This window comes from Arachis ipaensis, chromosome B10 (genome assembly GCF_000816755.2).
Source record: "Arachis ipaensis cultivar K30076 chromosome B10, Araip1.1, whole genome shotgun sequence".
In the NCBI taxonomy this organism is placed as follows: domain Eukaryota; kingdom Viridiplantae; phylum Streptophyta; class Magnoliopsida; order Fabales; family Fabaceae; genus Arachis; species Arachis ipaensis.
In genome coordinates this window covers 31225676-31250705 of record NC_029794.2, presented here as the reverse complement: position 1 = coordinate 31250705, position 25030 = coordinate 31225676, and the positions used below count along the sequence as shown (strand labels likewise).

At 35.2% G+C, this 25030-nt stretch overlaps 1 protein-coding gene and 1 long non-coding RNA gene across 2 annotated transcripts; both read left to right on the top strand.

The window, feature by feature from the left end:
* Nucleotides 14209-15483, top strand: LOC110267964. Its single transcript, XM_021113829.1, has 2 exons — nt 14209-14468; nt 14621-15483. The coding sequence occupies exons 1-2, from the start codon at nt 14451-14453 to the stop codon at nt 15221-15223; spliced, it is 621 nt and encodes a 206-aa protein (XP_020969488.1). The 5' UTR covers nt 14209-14450; the 3' UTR covers nt 15224-15483.
* On the top strand, nt 17526-20308 carry LOC110268210. Its single transcript, XR_002356317.1, has 2 exons — nt 17526-17960; nt 19305-20308. It is a non-coding gene; the product is annotated as an uncharacterized LOC110268210 (long non-coding RNA).

The following is a 25030-nucleotide window of genomic DNA, read 5'->3' as shown; positions in this document are numbered from 1 at the left end:
TTAAAATATTTTTTTAGTCTTTAGTCTTTGAAAAATTTTAAGAATGTATTTAATGTTTAATTTGATTTAATTTTATCTCGAAGGCTTAAAATAGTTTCAATACTTAATCCTTTTGTTCGATTTTTTGATGGTCAAAATTAAATAGTCAACACTTTCCAAATTTATTAAAATATTTATTTTATCAAAAGTCTTTGAAAAATTTTAAGAATGTATTTAATGTTTAATTTGATTTAATTTTATCTCGAAGGCTTAAAATAGTTTCAATACTTAATCCTTTTGTTCGATTTTTTGATGGTCAAAATTAAATAGTCAACACAATTTTTTTTCCAAATTACCACTCGTATAGCTCCTCATTATTGCCTTCCACAAATTCTTTCTCATTATCTCTCTATTATTTTCCAGCACTTAAAGTTCTTCTTCAATATCATCGTCTCTTTTTTAACATTACCTCACCCTTCCTTTTCCCTCGTCACATTTTCAGCCACCACTCACTCCACCTCCTTAATACCCACCTTAACCATCACTTTCACTTTTTTACTGACGATAACAACAATACCATAATCATTCTTCTTTCTCCACCCACTTTCTCCATTCCTCATTGCACTACACTTCTCTCTTCCTCCTTCTTAATCTCTCTCTCCCTTAACGCCTATGCTCGATCTGTGTTTTTCTCTCTTTATTTGAAAAAAAATCATGAATGTTGTTCTTCTTGACGACAATGATTATTATATGATTGTTATTGATGTTTGTTTGTTGGTTAGGGAGAATTGTTGGTGGTAGTGATGAAAAAAGTTGGGATTGTATTAGTGGTTAGGGTTGAAGCTGGTTGTAGTTAAGGTGACGAGAGTGATGATGTTGGTGCATGACAATCGGATGAGAGGGATGATTGGTGTTGGAGGCAGTGATGATAAGCTGTAAATTAAAAGTGATGATGTTAATGGTGATGAGGAGGGGGTTGGATTGTGGGTCAAAGGATAATGACGGTTGAGGTTGGCGGTAGTAACAATGATGGCAGTAGTGGCAAGTGGTGGGTGTTGGATGGAGGTCAAATTGAAATTCGTTTGGTTTTTTTGTTAAGCATGGGTGGAGGAGAGTGGTGAAAATGAAATGTTTGATTTAAAGATAAACTAAAAAAATTTGACTAGAAGTTGGAATTTCTTTTTTTAATATTGGGCCTTAACGGGTGTATATCATCAAACTGAGCCAACCGACGTGTTTAACGCCATTATGGGAGGCGGCCATTGACGCGATGAAAACGTCAACAGCGTTCACTAAAAAACGTTAGTGACATTTTATTCTGCATGGGTGACATATGGCATTCTCTCTCTTCCTCCTTTAAGTGAACTTAGCTAGGATCGAACCCGTCTTCCTCATTTTTTCTTCTTGTTAGTTCACCATTCTCCCAAATTCTCTCTAACATCATTCTCAACTCCTTAATTCTACCATAGCATAAACAAAAGGGTGACAAAGAGGAGATTGGTTCACTCGAATACTGCTCTAAATATATAGATGAGTATTTTATTTTATTCTTTGTTATTGTTATTTTTTTTAAGCTAAAAGTAGTACAAAAAATTATAAATTTTTAATATTATTTTGTTATTAATTAGTTCTAAATAAATTAATTGTTAGTTAAAAAGGACTAGTTAAAAATATGATTTTATTGTTGTAGCTGTAGTAGTAGTGCTAGTGTTAGTGTTAATTAGTTATTGTTAGTGTATATTATTAATTAATTATTAGAACAAATTTTTAATGATTTTAGTTTTTTTTTTAAATAATTTTTTTTTCAAAAACAGAATTATTTACTTAAGAAAACATAATTATTATTAATTTTAGCATATATTTTTACTAATTTTAGTTTTATTTAGATTTTTTTTAAAAAAAAAAAGAAAAGTAGAATTATTATTATTGCTTATGATATATTTTTAATAAATTATTCTTTATTTTAAATATTTAATTAAAAAATAACAATTTTAATTTATGGTTTATTAGCACATGTTAACTAAGTTTAATTTAGTTTTATTATCAAATATTTGTTATTAAATAACACTTTCAATATTTGTTAATAAATAGTATAATTTTTAATTGTTATGTTAGAAAAAACAGAATTGTTATTAATTTTAAATATATGTTTTTAAATATTGGTTATAAAAGATTAATCACTAGTACATGTGATATAGTTATCATGAATTGTTACTATGTGTTTTTTTATCGTAGAGTTTAGGAAAAACAAAGATGAAAAAATGTGATATCACACGTGCTGAAGATTATATCATGAAATATCTTCGATATCCTGTATATGTAAGTAATTTTTGTGTTTACAATAGTGATTAGTAATAAATAATTAACTTAGTAATTATCAACTATTAGAATTCGTAGTAATTTAGAAATTATTAATTATAATTGTTACTAAACTGAGTATTAATTTATTTTATTAGTAATAGTAGTTATTAACTGGTTTTAGTTATTTACTATTAATTATGATTTTTATTTTCAAGGTTCAAAAAACTTGCACAACAGACACTTACACCAAATAGACTCATATGACGTCAGGGTGGAGAAACAATTGAGAGAGACCAAATATATCTCAGCTTTGGAGGATCATGTCTCATAGTTCGACTATAGATGCATTGGTTGAAAGGTGGCGTCCTGAGGCGCACACGTTTCATCTTTCACATGGCGAGTGCACGATTACTTTGGATGACGTCGCGATGATTTTCAGACTTTGAGCTCAGTTTTTTTAGTGATTGGATTAACTTATCACAACACAAGTGGGTCAGAGAACAAGTGCATGAACCAATTTGGTATTGCTCCTAGGCCGAACAACCATCGAGGAAGCAAAATCAAGCATCATGGTTCTGCACCCTAAAGGGGCGCCAATATTTGATTGACTGACAGAGTATGAAAATTTATGTGAAATATCACAAAATGTTGCTATTTGGTACGATATTATTTAGTGACAAGTCTGAAGTCACTGTCCACTGGAAGCATTTGCCGTTGCTTTGTGAGTTTTCTCAGATTAATAAATTTAGTTGGGGTTCTACATGCCTTATACACATGTATCGATCATTATATCGGGCATCAAGGTATGATTGCAAGAACATGGATGGTCCTCTGGTATTGCTCCTTGTGTGGGCCTAGATACAGACGTCGTTAATAGGGCCTCTGCCGGTGAATACCATCTTTCTACTTGCTTGCAAGTAAAATTTAAATAAGATGTCAATTTAATTATTTTTGATATACTATGTACTTTCTGATATGAGCATCATATGTACTTTGTAAAAATTGGACAAGTTTTGACGTTAGAAGAAGTTTGGATGATCTTTCTCCAGACAAAGTACGTGTTTTGTCATTTGTACTTTTACTTATATTGAATTAAATTGATGATTGCATATTTACACCATTGAGCATTTGATGTGTTTTTATAGTTTTTGTGAAAAGTGTACAGTCCCAACCGAAATTATGCCTTATCTTATTTCACATGTGATGAATGATGGTGTAGATCTCTGAAGTGCAACTGTGCCTCTAATATGCTTTGAGGCTGTGGAATGGCATCTGACTGATAAGGTTAAAAGACTGTTTGTCTTTTATCAAGACCCACCAAGAGAAGCTATAAAACTTGGAGTGTTCTATAACATAGTACTGATGGGTCTAAGAAAATAACAGTTTTGCGCACGTCTTGACATGTCAACTTGTCGACAATTATCAACCATTCGACCAATACATAGACTGGTACATTGGTAAGTTCGATGATCACCTGCGGTTCTCCGAGCGTGCTGAGAAAGACTAACTACCATGCAAGAGCAACCACCATGACAACAACTCTATCAATCACCATGAACACAACAATTGCCTCAGCAAGAACAACCACCACAGTAACAACAACCACCATATCCATCGCCATATGCATACTCACCATATCCGTACCCACCATACACACACTCATCATCACAGCAATAACCTACCCACCACTATATTCATACCCACCATAATATTCATACCCACCGTACTCAGAGGATTATGTACAACCTTTCATCAAACTTGTTATACCATTATACTCACAACCATACCCACCATACATACAAGAATATGCACAACCTTCCACCTAACCTTTCACACAGCCATACATTCATCCCTCCACCATGCATAAGGAATAAATACCGACATAGCTACCATAGTATTCATTGTCAAAACTACTAGGCATAGTGGCACAAGATTAGAAACAATATAGATACATTATTGGTTGGGTTCAAGGTTCGAAGTCATCTCAATGGGTGACTGATTTATTCTCTACCCAGGACCCCCTATAGGTACCAATGCCTCAAGTTATTCCTGGATGATTATCTTTGGATGCGAGGCGTCCGCCACAATCTTATTCTGAGCACTCTAGGTTGATAATTTATGTTGATTCAATTAGGAGTATCCGTAGGGGGATTGGATGCTGCCAAACCCCAACATGTATTTCTTTGTCTGAGGATGATGAAGAGGAGAATGACGATGTGGTTGATGAAACTCGTGTAGGTGAGGATACAATTGATGAAACTCGTGCAGGTGAGGATAAGGCTAATCAGCCTGGTTTAAGTAAGGATGTGGTCGATGAGTCTGGTACAGGTGATGATGTGATTGATGAGTCTAGTTCAAGTAATTTCATTATTGTTGTTCTTGTTTGTTGACTAGGATTATATTTATGATTGATCAAAATTGGTTTTTATATTGATGTAAATTGATCACGGCTATATTTGTCATTTTTATTATCGTGTAGGTACTCATGATAAAGGTTATGACCTTAGGGTTGACCCGACTCATAAGAGTCGATCTAGATGGAGTCCGTCACTGTTCAAGAAAAGGGTCAAAAAAGGATATTTTAAAGTGGTACAAACCGTAAAGAGAAGTATCTTTAAACGAGTTATTATAAAGTTTAGTCAGTAGACATGTACAATGTAATTTTATGCACATTATATTATTTTATAGAAGACTATGTACTAGTCTTTACTCTAGGTGCAATATGAACTTGGAAATTAATTCTAGCAAAGTAACCGTAACATGACTCAATACATCCAAAAGAAACAACCTATAACTGAATGTAACACTAAATAAAATGATGGTGATACAACTGATATCATAAACTCTCTTAATATGAGAACTACGAATTTGGAGACGAGCCACTAGCACTAGCTCCACTACGATTCGGGCATCTACTTTGGCTATGACCCTTACCTTTACAAAGCCTACAATGCCTAGGACTACTTAGATCACAAATATCCATCTCATTCAAGAAGCAAGTTTTCTTAGGACAACCTTTGATCACTTGCTTGAGGTGGGGATTGGGTACTAGTCTTGGTCCGTAATGCATAAGTCATGATGTTGGATTTCCTAGTGGCCTGAATCAAGTTCGGCATACCTTGAGGATCTCTCCTATTGTATATAACTCATGGACATACTGTTTCCAATCCAAGAACCGGTTTGTACAACAGGCAAAGACATGACGACAAAGAATTTAATCCACCTCAAACTCATCACAATCACAATGCTGAAGACACGAATTTACTGAAAACTCCAAATCGTTGGGCATCTCACGTACTTTAAAGACCTTATTTTGCCTATCAAATAAGTTAACTTGGATGTTTCTCGCTGCACACTGATTGACTGAATTTTTTCGGTTGCATATTCATAGAATATATTACCTGCACTTATACGAGCTTCAACCTCAACTATCTTCCTTGTGAACAACGCATCTAGCCTGTAAAAGGTTGCCTTAACAAGGGCTGCGGCGGGAAGATTGCGTTCTCCTTTAATACTCTGTTAATGCACTCCACTAGGTTGATGGTCATATGGCCCCAGTGATGTCCTCCATCATATGCCAAGGAATACTGCGATCGAGGGATATTATTGAGCCATTGCTTGTAAGCACGCCCCGTTCACATAATCTCTGGTAACGCATATTGAATTCACTCATTGTTCTAGAATAGTCTATGTTGACAATCAACTTTTGTATATGTGGTGTCTTGAACTTCCTCAAGAAGTTGGATGTTATGTGTCTGATGCAAAACATGTGAATAACTCTCGAACATTGCCATGCTCCATTACTACGACCTACATCAGAGATAATTGACTTGTGTCGATAAGAAATAAGGGCAATACCATCTCGATTAACCACATGTGTTCACATATGGCTAAGAAAAAAGTACCAGGCATCGGCAGTCTCACCCTCAACTAGGACAAATGCAAGAGGCACGATATTTCCATTGTCATCTTGTGATACTGCAACTAAAAGAGCCCATTTATACTTTTCATATAAGTGTGTGCTGTCAACTTGGACCGGCGGCTTGCAACTTCTGAATACTTTATATAAGGGTAGAAAGTCCAAAAGACTTGCGTCAAAATCCAGAGATCCTCAACCACGCACATCATCCCCTCGGTAGCCATATGCAATTTCGTACTTAACAGTTGCTGATAATTTTTTTTTGCAACCATTGCTTCAAACTATGTGGGAAAAGCTTCACAAGAAGCTTTCCACCCACCGAATATTTTTTCAACTGCCTTTTGCTTCACTAACCATACTTTGTGGTAACTTATTGTGTAGTTGAACTTCGATTGCACTTCAGCAATGACAGATTTAACTTTATGGATGGGTCGGCTTCAACCAATAGCTTTATCGCTTCTGCAATTGTATCATAGTCTAATTTAGCATAATCTTGATTAATGGTACTTCTGGTATACATGTGACTACTGTTGTACCTCCTTATCACCCAACAAAATTGTCTTTTTTATAAGACTAACTCTGATAAGCCAATCACAACTTCTTTTGTATTGTACACATTTAGCATAGAATGTCATCAGTTCTGATTCATACACCCTATAATAAATGCCTCTCTGGATGTTATACTCTTTAATTGTTGCAATAACAACTTCTCTGGAGTTAAACTCCATTCCGACGACGAATTCACCGTGTGACAACAGCGGGGATTACACCAATAATAAAACAAAATAAATCTAAATACTATTCTATTAATAGTAATTATATTAATAATATTGTTGAGTTTAATGAACTTAAACCATGATTAAGATGATGACTAGACATTATTAGGTTAATTATCAATTTTTTGTATAATGTGTTTTGTTTAATGTGCAGAAATTGAATTAATCACAATGGCCCATTAAGCATGAAAACAAGCCCACACACGTGCTGGCCCAATATCCAGTTCAGCTCTATCAAACCATTCAATTCCAAACCTAATCCAAGTTTGAACGGCTAAACCATGAGAAAGAAAAAAAACAAATTGGCCCAATGTCCAACATAAAGCCCAATCAGTGGACCACACCTTAAAATCCATACATTTCACTTAGACTCTAACTAGGTATTCAAATTTCATTTTATTCGAACACCTCTTCACACCCATCAAACCAAAACTCTCTTATCTCTTTTCTTTCACATCACATCACTTTGAAACAAGAAAAAAGAAAAATGAAAAATCTAAAGCTAGGATTGGGGCAAGGAGAGAAAAGCACAAAGTTTGGGTCCTCATAGCTTTTTGAGCTATTTATGTTCTTTTCCTTTATGTTTTCATTTTGTAATTTTTTTCTCAGTTTATTCTGTCTGAGTTTCATTGGAAAAAGGCAAACATGGTAAGGTTTGTAAGAAAAAGCCAATGAGTGGAAAAAGGCAGAAAGCTAGACTTGGAGAAAAAGCCTAAGTTATTTTAGAAATCCTTTGTTAATATTTCTATTTTGTGTCATGATCCTGAGTGGATTCCCTTGCAAGTTGGGATAGCACTTTGCAATTGAAAGCTAGGGTGAGTCTTAGTCAAGTTCAAGTTGAGTTAGAATCTGGACTTGTCCCAGATAGAATTGGGGTAAATCCTACGAAGAATTAGTGTTTGTAATCTGTTAAAAGATAGTGAAATTCTATCATTGTTATGATGGAGATTGGATGTAGGCTACATTGCACTAGATAGTTGAACCAGGATACATCTGTGTGTCATTCTCTACTCTCTTCTCTGTCTCTGGTTCTATATAAAAGAAGACAAAAACAAAGTATCTCCTAAATTATTCACTAAGCTTTTTTTCATCATAACACTCCTTGCAACTAATACTGTTCTGGCTCCTACCGCGTCAGGAGACAAAACTAAAATCTCTCTTGTATTCTATCAACAGAACGCAAGGTTACAAGTAAAGAAAAAAGAAGGCCAAGATTCAACCCTCTTCTCTTAGCCACTGATTACCATCAATTGGTATCAAAGCTTGGTCTCACAGAATTCAAGCTTTGCAGCTTGGAGGAAAGATTCTGATGGCAAACAACATTGGTTCCAACACAGTGGCTTACACTGACAGAAGGACAATTCAACAACAGACATCTATTCTTCAATGGAAAAACTACAACTACTGGAAAGAAAAAATGAAGATCTTTGCTCAGTCAGTGGATTACAACTTGTGAAAGATAATCATGAACGGTCCTTAAATCCCTACCAAAACTGGTGCTGATGGTGTTGTTACTCCCAAAATCGAAGCAAAATGGAATGAAATATGATAAGAAGAAGGTGGAACTCAATGCCAAAGCTATCAACATACTGAACTGTGCAATCAGTTTCGAGGAATACTGGAAGGTTTTAAGATGCAAAATAGCAAAAAAAATCTAGGATAAGCTCTAAGTCACACAAGAGGGCACCACACAAGTGAAAAAAGCCCGAATTGACATGCTGAGCAACGAGTATGAGATTTTCTCTATAAAGGAAGGAGAATCAATTGATGACATATTTGAAAGATTCTCTATCATCATCAATAGGTTAGATGCTATGGGGATTACTCACTCTGAACAAGTGTTGGTGAGAAAAGTCTTGGGAAGACTGACTAAAGAGTGGGAAACAAAGGTCACTGTTATCTTTGAAAGCAGTAACCTGAGTCAAATAACTTATGATGAGCTGAGAGGAAAGTTATTAGCATATGAAATCACTCACATAAAAAATGATACAAAAAAGAAAGGAGTGACTCTTAAATCTTGTACTGAATCATTGGTTGATGAATCCAGTGATTATTTATCAGATGACAAGTTTGTGTTTTTTTCTAGGAAACTCAGAAGGATGATGAAACTAAGAGGAAGAAGTAGAAGAAGCAGCTCAAAGGGACTAAAGAAGGATCTAAGCAAGGTCATTTGCCACAATTGCAGAGAAGCTAGACACTACAAGTATGACTGTCCCAAGTTGAAGAAAGAAGACAAATCTTGAAAAGATAAGAAGAAGGGGCTTATGCCTCTTGGTAAGATCTGGAAAATGATTCTGAAGAGGATGAAGACTCAGACAAAACTCTCAAGCCTGCCTTATGGCCGGCCACAGCCAGAATGATGAGGTAATCTTTATTGAACCCTCTAATAAAGACCTTCATCTTATGATTGATCATCTTACTGAGAAATTAAGAATTTTTCTGAACTAATGTCATGAACTTGAATATGAAAATGACATCCTAAAGGTTGAAAATACATTTCTCAAAGAAAAATTGAGGAAAGCCGAAACCACTGTTGATCTTGTTGAAGAAAACAAGCGGCTTAACACTGAACTCGATAGTTGTAATAAACAACATTTTGTTATTGCATACTTAAATTGCTTTTGAAGAAAATGAAAGGTTTCATAAAGAGGTTAAGAATTTAAAACTAGACTTAGCCAAATTTGCTCAAAGTTCTGAAAATTTAGATAGATTATTGCCTAGTCAAAGACCTCTTTTTGAAAAGACTGGATTAGGTTATTGTGAAAAATTAGAATTTGTTTTCAAAAATTTACAATTTAAAAATGAAGCTTCCATTTCTAAAGACAAAATATTTCAAAATCCAAATCCTCTTAAAAAGTCAGCAACCAATAAATTCTATCACATATGCAATAGAGATGGTCATTTTCCTATTCAATGTTTCATTTTTGAAAGAAAGATTGGTGATGAAAGTTACAAAAGTTGGAAAATATAATGCTCTTGGTCAACAAATATGGTTTAACATTAAAGGATAAAAAAAAGATTTGGATACCTAAGATCACCTAAAAGCTTTGTGCAATTTTGCCTAGCATTCAAGAAGAAGAATGACATGTGGCATTTGAATAGTGGATGCTCTAGGCACATGACTGAAAGTCCACATTCTTCATCAAGCTTGACAAATATGATGGAAGCTTTGTGACTTTCGGTGACAATGGTAAAGATAAAATTGTAGCCATAGATAAGGTAGGTAAGAGTTTTTCTTCTTTCAGTAATGATATATTTCTAGTTGATGGATTGAAATACAATCTTCTAAGCATTAGTCAATTGTGTGACTTAGGATATTTGGTTATTTTCAAAAAATTGGAATCCTTGGTTGTGTGTGAAAAATCCGGTGAAATTTTGTTTAAAGCTAAAAAGTGCAACAATGTGTATGGATTTACCTTAGAGGAACTAAAAGAATAAAATGTAGCATGTTTCACCTCCATGGAGTCTGAAAAATAGTTATGGCCTATGGCATAAGAAATTAGGACATGCAAGCATGTTTCAAATCTCTAAGCTTGTGAAAAAGAATTTAGTTAGAGGTCTTCCCAAAATAAAATTTGACAAAGACATCACTTGTGATACTTATCAATTGGGTAAATAAACTAAAAACTCTTTTAAGCCCTACGATGACATCTCAACCAAAAGGCCATTAAAAATGCTACACATTGATAATTTTTGGTCCTACTAGGACTCAAAGCTTAAGAGGTAAACATTATAGTTTAATAGTGGTTGATGACTATACTAGATATGGATGGATTCTTTTCTTGGCTCATAAAAATGATGCTTTCATTGCTTTTTTAACTCTATGCAAAAAGATCCAAAATGAAAAAAAAATTGAAAATAGTTTCAATAAGAAGTGATCATAGAAAAAAATTTGAAAATCAAGATTTTGAAATATTTTGTGATGAATTTGGTATTTCATATAACTTTTCATGTCCTAGAACTCCTCAATAAAATGCGATTGTTGAAAGGAGAAATAGAAGCTTTCAAGAAATGGCTAGGGTAATGCTTTGTGAAAATGATATTCCTAAATTTCTTTGGGTTGAAGCTGTGAACACAGCTTGTTACATTTTGAACCGACCATCATTAGAAAAGTTTTAAAGAAAACACCCTATGAGCTTTGGAAAGGAGTACCACCCAATCTTAAGTATTTTCATGTTTTTGGATGCAAATGCTTTTTGTTGAACACTAGAGACAATCTTGAAAAATTTGATCCAAAATCTTATGAAAGTGTCTTTGTCAGTTATTCAACCACTAATAAATCATATCGGGTTTACCTCAAAGAACATAGAATAATAGAGGAGTCCATACATGTTTTTTTTTTGTGATTTTAACAGCATTTCAAGTGTTATTGAAGAAAATGATGCAGAAACTAAAACTGAATTGAGTTCTCAAAAGATTTAAGAAGAAGATAAACCAGAACCCTCTTTAGAAAATGCTGTCTTTGATTTTGCAAATCAAAATGCATGAGACAATTATGTTTTGTCTCCTACTGAAGCAGAGAACTCTGGTATTGTGAACAATGTAGAATTGAATCAGGGTCAACCTAAGATCACCTCACCAAAGCCAAGAGAATGGAGGTTCTTGAAGAACTATTCGCATGAATTCATCATTAGAGACCCCTCTCATGGAGTTATCACAAGATCCTCAAATAGAAAAAGAGCCAAACTCAATAACTTCACTCTTATATCATAAGTGGAACCCTAAAATGTGGAAGAAGCACTTGAAGATCCCTCTTGGATAAAGGCAATGGAAGAAGAGTTAGTCCAATTTGATAAAAATGAGGTTTGGACTCTAGTGCCTTATCCGAATGGTAAGAAGGTAACAGGTACCAAGTGGATCTTTAGAAATAAATTGGGTGAGGATAGTAGTGTTGTTAGAAATAAAGCTAGATTAGTAGCTCAAGGGTATGATCAAGAAGAGGGCATTGACTTTGATGAGTCTTTTGCTCTGGTTGCTAGAATGGAAGCAATAAGATTATTACTTGCCTATGCAGCCACAAAGGGTTTAAACTCTTCTAAATGGATATTAAGTGTGCATTTTTGAATGATTTTATTGATAGAGAAGTATACATAGCTGATGAATCCATATTTCATGGTATTTATTTGCTCTATTTGGGTGGATTTCATCAACTTTTCTTGCATTTATCCATTGAAATAGCATAGTTTCATAATTTCTCCCTAAATTGTGCTTGAAAGTAAAAACATACTTTTTAAGCTTTATAATTGCTAAATTTTATTCACTTTAATTCCATTTGATGCCTTGATGTATTCTTTGAGTAATTTCAAGCTTACAAGGCAAGTATGGATTGAAGAAGTGAGGAAGAAAAGCATGCAAAGTGGAAGAATTCAAGAAATGAAGGATTTGAAAAGCTGCCAATCCTGACCTCTCTGTACTAAATTGATCATAACTTGAGCTACAGAGGTCCAAATGAGGTGGTTCTAGCAGCATTGGAAAGCTAACATCTGGGCTTCAAAATGATATACAATTTACCATAGTGGACATGGAGTTTGGGTGTGCGTCAACACACACTTGTGCGTACGCACAAAAAGAAAATCAGCAAGTTTGCATACGCACACACCTGCGCATACGCACAAATCCTGGCACATGACCTCATTAATTGCAACTCGCTGACAGTGATTTTTGGGCTTCTAGAGCCCAATCCAACTCATTTCTGAAGCTATTTCAAGCCAAAGTGAAGAAGGATGAAGGGGAGGAGCACTTAGATTTAGGTTTTTACATGTTTTAGCTTAGTTTTTCTAGAGAGAGAAGTTTTTCCTTCTCTCTAGAATTTAGGGTTTTTGGTCTTAATTTCTTTTTAATTTCAAATTTTAATTCTTGCTTTAATGTAGTTTTATTTATGTTTCTATGCTTTCTTGTCTTGATCTTCTTAATTTTTTTTGTCATTTTCTCAAATTTGTCATTTTTAGTTTATGAATACTCTTGTCAATTTTGGTTTCATTAATGCAATTTTAATGTTTTATGTTTCTTTGATGCTATTTGAGTTGTTATTATCATTTTATTGCAATTGGTAGTATAGATTTTATTTTTATTGTAATTTATGATATTTTTTTCTTTTAGGCATGCTAGGTGTTTGATAAATTGTCTCTTTTAGCTTTTGTATAGTTTTTCACACTCTTAGTTAGGAATTGGGTAATTAGGTGAATTTGAGTTATGGATGTCCATTCCACATTGTGTTAAGATTGTTAGTTGGTTTGGTTTCCATTGACGCTAGTCTTTCACTATGTTAATTAGTGAGTTGACTAGGACTTATGGATTGAGATCAATTATGCCATTTTGACTTATCCTCGATGTTAGGATAGACTAATTGGGAGTAATTCTATGCAATTATCTTGTTTGTGGTCTATGACTAGGATATGAATCCTCAATTCCCCAATCCTTGCTAAGAGTTCTTTTTGCCACTTAATTTCTATTTTGGATTTAATTGTTTTGAGTTCTAATTTCCTTGCATGCTTATTTAATTTCTTGTCATTTAATTTTCATGTCACTTGCAATCACAACCTCCAATCCCACTTTCTCCATAACCAATAATTAAGTACTTAGTTGCAATTCCTACGGAGAATGACCAGAGAATTTAAATACTCTTAGTTATTCGATTTGAATTGTGATAATTCTTGATTTAAACTTTGATTGATGGTCAATTGTTGGGTTTGAACTTTGAACTATATTTGCAACGAAGAAATTCTATTTTGAGAAAAATTCTTAACTCACTTTTGGCCATCAAGTTTTTGGCGCCATTACCAGAGACTTGCAATGGTATTATGTTATTGGCTATTGTGAATATGTTAATATGTAAATAGCTTGATTTTTTATTATCTTTTGTTTTTATTTTTTTTTTGGTTATCTTTTATTTTTGTTAGCTTGCCTTAATAGATTTTGGTTTCAAAATGCATATTTGAATAATTAATAATTAGTAATCTTGTTTAAATTGTCTTTTTGACTTAAAGTATATGTTTAAAATTTTTAATTAATTTTTGAGTAGTGAAATAGTTTTAGTAGATTCTTGTTTTTACATATTAAAAGTGTTTTAAATAGTCCAATAATTTTGATTTGAAAAATAAAATTTTAAGTAATTTTAAAGTTAATGTAAATAATGGCATGTTTTTGTTAATTTCTTATTTACATGCATTTTGAAACGTTGGGTAAAATTCTTTAAACAAAAAAAAGAAAATGTGTTTGATAAGCTGTATATAGGGTTAGAGGCATGCAAGCAGGGGTTCAAGAGTGGATGCAGACCTCTAATCCACCTTGATGGTTGCTTCCTGAAAACATACTATGGTGGACAACTCTTAACTGCAGTGGCACAAGATGCGAATAATCAATTTTATGTTGTTTCTTATGGAGTTGCAAGGTCTGAAACCAAAGAGTCGTGGAAATGGTTTCTTACTCTACTTTAGGAGGATCTGGGGGATGTTCAGACTCATGGTTGGAATTTCATGTCTGACCAACAGAAGGTAATATTCACAACTTGATAATGGTTGAATTTTTTACTGGTGAATTCTATTATAGTTAGATATTCATTCACTGTTATGCTTAGTTTAATAATACAATTGTTCACAATTGAATAGTTATGTTTAATGGAGAAACCATTGTGTACTGCTGATAGGGTTTGCTGCCTGCTTTGAAAGAAGTTATGCCAAATGCACATCACCGAAACTGTGTGATGCACATTTGGAAAAACTTCATAAACCGATTTAAGGATTTGTATATTCGGGAGGTGGTTTGGGATTGTGCTAGGTGCACCACCATACCCGAATTCAAGGAACAGATGGAGAAACTGAAAGGCATTAATCAAGGGGCATGGGAATATCTCTCCAAGTTTGAGCCAGCAACTTGGGTCAAGGCGTATTTCTCCCACGGGCCAAAAGTGGACAACCTCACAAATAACATGTGTGAGGTGTTCAACTCAAAGATAGTCAGCTATAGAAGCAAGCCTATACTCACCATGTGTGAAGAAATTAGGTGCTATCTGATGCGGAGAATGGTTAAGCATAAAGAGCTACTAAGTGATTATACTGGGAAGCTGGCACCAGTTCAGCAGAAGAGGATGGAGCGTCTAATAAGGCCTAGCAATAAATGGCGTGCAGACTGGACAGGTGATGATGCACGCAAGCGTTTCGAAGTTACTCGTAAAGCTACAAAGGTTGACGTTGATCTCATAAGGCAGACTTGCTCCTGCAACAAATGGCAGCTAACTGGTAAGTTCTAAGTTACTCAAACGCGTTACCTTAATCTGATTCAAGAATTAGTTATATTGTTTTCAATCTTTTCATTGCTGGCTGAATGATGTTTTAGTATGTTGATTTTGTTGTTTTTAACTTGCTAACTGAATGATATTTTAATATATTGTGTTCAATATTTTAAGTTGATGGCTGATTCTTGTTTTATTACTGCTGCACTCAATATTTTAAGTTGCTGGCTGATTCTTGTTTTATTACTGGTGCACTCAATTCTGGTTGATGATTTTGTCTTCTGTGTTAGGCATGTAGGCTTACTTTTGACATCTTAAGCTTCAACAAACTACTCATTTTTTGAGACTTGTTCATTTTGGAAATATTTAGTACACAATGGCTATGAGGCTTGTTCATCTTGAGACTTGTTTATTTTGGAAAAATTTATGAAAACTGTTTAGCAATATAACATCATCTCTCTAAATTATGTATGCAACTACAGCCTTTAATTCCTCAATGTTTCCATGTTTATTTACATACTCAAAACATAAGTTCAACATACTGATATTATAACTCCAGTTTCATTTAGATTACAGGACTCATAACTTGCCAAAATGGTATATTTCAATACATAACATGAACCTACAACATACCATTCTCTATCATGATTGTTATAGTTCATCTCTCAAGCAATAGCTACATAAAAGGCAACAACAACAGCAAATATCATTACACAAATACACAAGGCTAATGGGTTTTTCTTCTTCTCCAAAGCAATAATCTTCTCCTCCAAAACAGCCATTCTATGATCCAACTCATCTTCCTTTTCCTCTTCTTCTTCTACAACTTCAACATGTTTCCCATCGACATGTCTGCTCTCACATATGCACCAATTGCTTCCTATTCTGGCAAGATGCTCATCGACTCAAACAAAAAATTTGCAATGAGGTTCAGTTCCCTGTCAAAATTACCAAAATCATCTACTGTCAGCATCCATCTCAGATCAAACTAAAGGCAAAATTTTTAAATTTACCTTATAGAATGGACAACCCAAGAAGATTCTGTTAGGGTTGCTCCTGGTCCTCGACCTGTACATAATTGCATAAACTCCACAAAAGCACCTAGGGGCGACGGCGTCGTTTGGCTGGTCAGCATGAACACCACATGGAATTGAGCTTGAAACGGATTTTTCTTCTCTTACTCCACTAACACTTCTTCTTGAGGTTGATGATGCCCCCTTCGTCGCCATTACCAAAATCTGAACAAGTCTTCTCCTCAACACCTGCTGCCACCATGAAGGAACGACCCATACGAATTTTAATATTAGGGCAGGCTTCAGAACGGCGTCGTATTGTGTTAGAGGGACTAATGTGTCCCGTTTTCAAAACATCCAACTCACTTACTTGCCATGTGGGCACGCCGATGAGCCATGTTAGCATAGGGAGAGCCAGCTCAGCGTTTTTCGTCCGCCCTGAGGGTGGCTCATGGACGGAGGGACTCATCGGTCTTATTTTAAGGAACGTCAGGGATTTAAATGTATTTTCCAATGCTCAGGGACGAAAATATCCACAGGTTAAAAGGTCAGGGACTAAATTGTCCTTTTCTCAAAGAAAAAAGTAGTTCAGTGTGTGCGCACATACACTTCAATTCAAGGCCCTGCGTCCATTTCCCCTTCCGTGCGTACGCATGTGCGTTGGTGCGTACGCACTCTCTTACAAAATTGAACCCCCTGAACCGGTGAACCCTAGCCTATCTTCTTCTCCTTTCTTCTTCTCTGAGGCTCTGAGCCAACCAACGTCCATCATCTTCTTCTCCATCATCACCAGCCCTTCCCCGTCTGTCACCCACAACCGACACAGAGCCACCGCGTCCCATCCATCACTTAAACCAACCCGCCGCCCCTCTCCCCATTTCTTCACCTCTTCTTCTCTTCCCCTTCCCCGTTTCCTGTTCACATTTCTCCGACAACCACCTCCGCGATTCCAACCTTCGCCGCCGCACCCCTTTTCGGCGTCCCAACCCGTCACCACCCCCTGTTCGAACCGGAACCCCCGCTGAGACCCTCCTTTTTGCGCTACCCTAGCGCTGTCGTCCAACGCCTGTTTGCAGCGCCGCCTCCTTCCGGCCTCTCTCCTTCTCGCGTCACTTCGTCTTTCCCCTTTCGATGCCTCACCTCCAACCACCGCTCCCGCCAGCGCGCCGTTGAAGCCCAGCCGTCCATCCCTGTTCTGCCTCAGCTCCCTCATTGAACAGAACAGCAGCTCCGGCCCCTCTGTACGACCCTGTGCCCTTTTCCACCGCGAATCACCCTAGCCTCCACCATCAGCGAGCCGCAACCCTCTTCTCCTCTCTCCATCTCACTCGCGAAACCACTGAACCCTAGATCCGCCAACCACCACCGCGAACCACCGTAGCCTCCACTATCGATGAGCCACGGCGACCCAACCCTCCTCTCCTTTCTCCGCGAGCCCAGAGCCACCAGCTCCTCCTCGCCGTCGTCCACCATCACCTTCGCGCTAACCCAGAGCCCACTGTCCGCACTAGCAGCTTCCTCTTCTCCTTCCCAGCGCGTCTCAACACCTTCCCTGTCTCAGCTTCCGGTGCCAAAACTGCCGCACTCTAGCCCTGTTCTCCAGTTTCCGGCCAGCAATCCGCCAACGCCAGAACCATCCTGAAGCTGCCGTGCTCAACACCACCCAGTGACGCTGCTTGTCACTGCTGCTCCAACCCCTGTTTCCCCTGTTTCTTTGTTTTTCTTTTCTGTTCTTCAAACAGGTTTTAATTCAACTTCCCTTTGAATTCTTATCTGTTTTACTTAAGTTAGGATTAGTATATGTTAATTTTTATTTGGTAATTGAATTGGTTAAGATTATTTGCTGCTGTTAGGTTGCTTTAGAGTAGAATTAGTGTTAGTTCACAGACAATTAATCATGCTATTATGTTTCTTGAGTTCGAATTTCATTTGTTTGGAATGGATGACTGAATTGCTGCTGAATTACTGAGATATATTGCGGATTCTTGTAATTTGATGCTGATTTTGTGAATGGAGGTTGAATGAATACTTGGTTGTGATAATTGATTTGTTTAATGCCTTTGCATGCCAAGTATTCGACAATATGCCTCAAAGAGCTTTTCTTAAAAACTTATGAGTCAATCTTTGGAAATCAATATTTGTTACACATGTTTATTGTTCTTATGCATTGGTAATGAATTTGATTTGTTCTAATTGACCAAATTGTTAAATTTTTGAATGATTGAGGCATTTATCTAATGGTACAAGATTAATTAAACTGGTCCTATTTAATCCAATTATATTAACTTTGTGCGTTTCATTGGATTTGGGTTATATTAGGAATGAAACTCAATTTTTAAATTGAATCTTGTGTTATTAGTTAAATGAATTACATTGGTGTTTGAACTTGTTCCTCTTATGTTGCTTGAGCACTGTTCTTGTTTAGTTCATACACCGTTGTTTGTGAATATGCCTCTTTTGACTATTTTGGATTTTGAATTGCATGTTGTAGCTACCATGTGATTTAGAATGTTTGATTTTGCTTGGCATGATTCATTAAGCTTCATTGTGATAAAGGATTGTAATGTGATGAAAAGTATTTGTTGATGGAGTTTTGAGTGTTTATGTTGTGTGTAAATGCCAAGTTGGCTTCTCTGAAAGTTAAAAAAAAAAAAATTGAATTTCAATCACAACATCACACATTTTAAAGCTTTTCTTTTGTACAATCCATCACATTGCATCAATTCTTGAATTGCCTAAGTGATTATTGAGCTTCTTGTTGCTTGTTTACTAATTAGTACCTTGCAATTATTTTGAAATCACTTTAGGCACACTAATTGAATTGAATTTGAACCTTGATTGAAGTAATGTGACATAGTGCTTTCAATTCTCCAATGTGTGAATTTCAAACCGCCAGCAAACTTAGAATTCACACATTGCTTTTCTTCATGTCACAAACGCATCAATTTAACTCATTTTAGTGTATTCAACCTCACTCTCCTTGTTTGAATTAATTCTTGATTTAAGTATTGCTTTGCTTTGCTTTACTCATCTTGCTTGCGTCACTTGTAGTTATATTTTAATATATTCTCTTTTACATTTTTTAGGATGAATCATCGTAAAAAAAAAATAAATAAAAGATGGACATGGATGCGGACTTGCGGAGGATACCCTGAATAAACTTTCTATATTTGTTTTGATTAATGCTGCTGTTTGGACATGTTGCTGTTTCATTGATTTTTTTTCTTTGTTTGTTGCTGATGATTTGCCCCTGTGCTTATTTGGCTTGCTTGATGCTGCTGCTTGAACCTATTACCTTTGTTTATTGTGTTGTTTTGGTGCTAAATTTTGGACCATTATTTCTGTTCATTGTTCATGGCTGTTGGAATGAGCCAGTTGCTAGGTATTGTTAATGGTTGATGGTGCAGTGATGATTTTGACCAAAATTCTGAGTTTAGGTTATTATTGCTGCTGGTTGCTTAATGGGTTAAAACTTAATTGTTCATTGCTGTTGTTGCTGTTTGCTGGCCTATTTGTGATTTCATATGAATTTACATCCGGTTTTTGCGTGTTTAAATGTTAAAGCATTCATAGGAAGTTTGAATTGATTGGTTGAATTGGGAAAATATGCCAATTTACTGCTGAAATGCTGCCGGATTTTTCCTAACCATGTTTCATTAAATGACATTATCTTATTTGGTGCAACAAGACTCTATTTGACGGATTTCTGTGTCAAAAAGAATCTTGTTTGCTAAATGGTTTTGGAAATTTCCTCATGAGCTTCCTTACAAGTTTCGGTCAATTCTTGAACTTCATTGCTTGTTTTAAATTGTGTGTTATTCATAAGTATCACATAGCCTTAATTGATTTTTCAATTGACCATAAACTTGAAATTCTTTTGAGAATTTGAGCCTCTTTTGCATAAACTCACAAGTTTGAAGGTTTTAAATCTATGTGGCTGATTTGATTCATTTTATTCATACCTAATTTATATTAAGTCACATAGATCATGGGGTTTTCAATTCTTGTTTTAACTTGTGACTTTTATGCTTCATTGGAATTTGGTGTTTGAATGTTCCTTGATTAAGTTGTTTCTCAATGTTTTAACTTTGTCAACACCAAATTGATTTAACTTATGCCAAATGATGGTAATTAGTATTCATTTGATTATGTGCTCTACACATACATGTGCATTACTTGTTTGGGCATTTGAATTGTTGAGAAGTGAATATAAACTTGCTTGTTTTGGAACTTTGGAAATTTTCAGAATTAAAGGACGTTATTACTATGCACATAACATTTGACCTTTGTTTTCTTTTTCAACTAATTGTTTTCTTTTCTTCACCTAACTTTTAACTTTTCTTTTCTTTTTCAACTTACTATTTTCTTTTTACTCACTTAACTTTTGAACTTTCTTTTCTTTTTCAACTAACCATTTTCTTTTTTCTCACATAACTTTTAACTTTCCTTTTCCTTTTTAACTAACCATTTTCTTTTTCTTCACTTAACTCTTGACTCTCTTTTTCCTTTTCAACTAGCATTAACTTTTTAACTGTTTTCTTTTTCTTCGTGCATAGCAACAATGCTCCTTTCTTCCTTTTATCTTTGATAAACAGGCAAGCCAAGTGGCTGTTATGTGTCTGATTGATTGGAAGTTGCTCCCATTTACTTTTACATTGGTTTTCACTCTCCTATGTTAAAGGCTATCAAATACTTTTAAATCATGAAAACATCAGTGAATCCCTTGCTTACACAGATGTAGGAGTCAATGCCTACGTCTCTGGAAAGTGGGATAATCATCTTAGAGTTTCTCACCAAGATGTTCTGGCCAACATTTGTGAAAACATCTCCCTCATGGATGGTGTCACTCCCACTCATAGAGCCCTAGGTCCTTCCCGTGCATAGCTTCATCGTATCATCACACATATCTTGCTGCCCCAAAGTGGATCCTATCAAAGGGTCACCTTTTGTGATTCCTTAATTCTATGTGCCATTTTCAACAAAATTCAAATCTCTTTCGCTTATCTAATGATGCGTCACATGTTTGATTGCATTAAAAGTGATAAGAATGTTTCACTTTCATATGGAATGTTTTTTACTTGCATCTTTGAGTATTTTGCTGTTGATCTAAGCGATGAAACTATGTAAGACAAACTATCTTATCTCAAGGGTGGTGGTGCAGTAAAACAGACTAAAGGAAAATCCACAAAGGCTGCCAAGAAAACAGTTCTTGAGGAAGATGAGGAAGAAAGTATTCCTCCTCCATCCACTGCCGGGACATCCTCATCCCACAAATATCTTATTAATGACATTGTCAAGGATGTCTTACAAGAATTTGTCAATCACACAAAACAAATGATAAATTCTAGCAAACAAGCTAGGATATTGGCTCTTCAAAATGAGAATTCCTTTTGGAAATCTCAAAGTCGTATTGAGGTGTTGCTGAAATATCTTGACTCCTTGGATGATGACCAGCCCCTGACCGATCAAGATGAGGATATGATTGGAACCAAGGATGAGGGCTCTGATGGCTAGTATTTGTCTCCTACTACTGCTGAAAGTTTAATATTTAGTTGTTATTTCTGATTTCTGGACTCTCTTTTGAGGACACACTACTTTGCTATTTTCTGGAAACTATTTTGGATACTGTCTATTTTTGGGATGACTGTATTAGATCTAGACTATTAACTTTGTTGACTAACAAATTTGCTTAGTTTGCTGTTTTGGTATGCTTGTCATTTTGCTTTTCTACAGGTTTTCTCCTTGATAACAAAAGGGAGAGAAAGGAAATGAATTGAATATGGACTGTCTCTGTTATATGAATCGAATATGGGTTGCCTCTGTTATAATCTGCCAAAGGGGGAGAAAGAAAGAAAAATGAAATTGAAAAATGGCTGCCTTTCTGTTTTGAATAAAATGGCTGCCTCTCTGTTTTAAATAAATGGCTACCTTTATGTTTTGAATTGAAAATTTTTGTTTTTTTGAATTAAAAGATGGTTGCTTCTTATTAGAACCCTGTTTTGAACTTGTGAGGCATTATTTTTGAAAATTAGGATGCAGAATGTTTGAAGATGCTGCTTATGACCTGTTTGAAGATGCTGCTTATGACCTGTTTATATCTGCAGCTCATTAACATTGATTTGGTTGTGATGAACTTTGAATGAATGGCTGTTTTTGTTTTGTAACGGTATCTAATTCTTGTTTCAAGGATGATTGATTTTCTAAAAAAAAGCCTTGATATAAAATCTAACAGGTTCCCTAAAGATTTAGCTGGTTAAAAATTATTGGATGTTTGGCATTATTCTTGTGAAAAGTTTGATGGTATCCGGTTGTAAAAAGCTAACATTCAGGGGGAGCTTCATGACAATGGAAACATCAAAGGGAAGTTTCTAAAACTCCTTTCTTTTCTTTCAATTTATTTTAATAATGTTTGTCATCAAGGAAGAGGAAGAGGTTGTTGAGTTTAGTGAATTTAAACCATGATTAAGATGATGACTAAATATTATTAGATTAATTATTAATTGTTTGTGTAATGTGTTTTGTTTAGTATGCAGTAATTGAATTAATCATAATGGCCCATTAAGCATGAAAACAAGCCCACACACGTGCTGGCCCAACACCCAATTCAGCTCTATCAAATCATTCAATTCCAAGCCTGATCCAAGTTTGAACGGCTGAACCATAAGAAAGAAAGAAAGACAAATTGGCCCAATGTCCAACATAAAGCCTAATTGGTGGACCACACACTAAAATCCATATAGTTTACTTAGACTCCAACTAGGTATTCAATATCATTTTATTTGAACATCTCTTCACGCCCACCGAAGCAAATCTCTCTCTTCTCTTTTCTTTCACATCACATTACTTTGAAACAAGAAGAAAGAAAAAGGAAAAATTTAAAGTTAGGGCAAAGTGAAGAACAAAAAGCAAGTTTTCATTTTCAAGTAAGAAGAGAAGGTCAAATGAGCTATAAAAAAAGAAAGATCACATCAGAAAAGAAAATCATAAAAAGGAGGTTTTTTCATCAAGGATTGTTGAAGAAATCCTCTGTGTTTCAATCACCATTTCGGAAACAATGAAGATAGTAAGGTCAATGATGCTTTGCAGTTCATCAACGGCTAAGAAAAAAACTTAGGACCAAAGTAAAGGATGAATGGCCCAGATTCAAGAATCTTGAAGAAAAAGGATGAAAGAGAACGGTGTGGTTGCATGTCATTGCTTTTGTCCTCTCTCTCTCTCTCTCTCTCTCTCTCTCTCTCTCTCTTTCTTTCTCCTCTGAATGTCGCTGTTGATTCTGATCTTGGGAGAAGAAAAATCATGTGCTGTAGTAAGGTTTCAAACCCTGGAAGCTTCATTCTTTTATAATAAGGGTGAATGGCTAAGGATTGGAGGGAGGAGAGAAAAGTACAAAGTTTGGGTCACATAGCTCTCTGAGCTGTTTATGTTCTTTTCCTTCATGGTTTTTATTTTGTAATTCTTTTTCTCAGTTTAGTCTGTCTGAGTTTAATTGGAAAAAGGCAAATATGATGAGATTTGTAAGAAAAAGTCAATGAGTGAAAAAAAGCAGAGAGTTAGACTTGGAGAAAAAGCCTAAGTTATTTCAAAATTCCTTTGTTAATATTTCTGTTTTGTGTTATGATCCTGAGTGGATTTTCTTGCAAGTTAGGTTAGTACTTTGCAATTGAAAGTTAAGGTGAGTCCTAGTCAAGTTTAGGTTGGGTTAGAATCTGGACTTGTCTCAGATAGGATTGGGATAAATCCTAGGGAGAATCGGTGTTTGTAATCTATTGAAAAGATAGTAAAATTTTATCATTATTGTGATGGAGACTAGATGTATGCTACATTGCATTGGATAACTGAATCAGGATACATCTGTGTGTCATTCTCTACTCTTTTCTCTATTTCTAGTTCTGCACAAAAGGAGACAAAAACAAAGTATCTCTTGAATTATTCACTAAACTTCTTTTCATCACAACACACCTAGCAAGTAATACTGTTTTGGCTCCTACAATGTCAGGAGACAACTAAAATCTCTCCTGTATTCTATCAATAGAATGCAAGCCTACAAATAAAGAAAAAAAAAGGCGAAGATTCAACCCCTCCTTTACGTATTCAGGAAATTCCAGTGCATGCATGGCATCAAGATTCAAAGTGTGTATAGAAGATCTTCCTCACATCTTTAACTGGACCAACAATTTCATAGTTATCTTTAAAATCTTCGTCATTTTCAATATTATAACCCATGTAGTCTATGTTGGGTTCCGAAAAATCAACATCATCGATTTTTTCGAACTCAACATACAACTCGATAAGTGAGCCATGTGCTCTAGTTTGATGGTAGGCTGAAAATAATTCTTGCATACTAGCTTCATCAGCTACATGCATTATTTGAAATTGAACGAAACCACCAAATACTAGCATAGGTTGCTTATACAAAATATGTCACTTTCTTTCACACTTGATGATCTACACTTTGAGAAAGTATATTCTTAAATCCTTTATATATTATTGAAAGAGGAGTAACAATAATACATGAGTTCTCATATAAAAAGTTCACTGTCAGGTTATGGTAAATTTTAAGATGCTACGTTTAATGGTATTTTTTTAGTATTCTAAAATATTCAAAAATGCTCTGGATAATTTTGGAACGTTCTAGAATATCCTAGAAGGTTTCGAAAGACTCTAGAAGGTGATAGACTATTCTAGAAGAGTATAGATATATGTAGAAGTATAAAGAGTAGTATAGAATAATCTAGAAAAATGTGGTAGGTGATACCAAAAATTATTGTCGGTCTAGATTTTCTTCTTAAAGAAAGGAATTACTTCGTTGTAA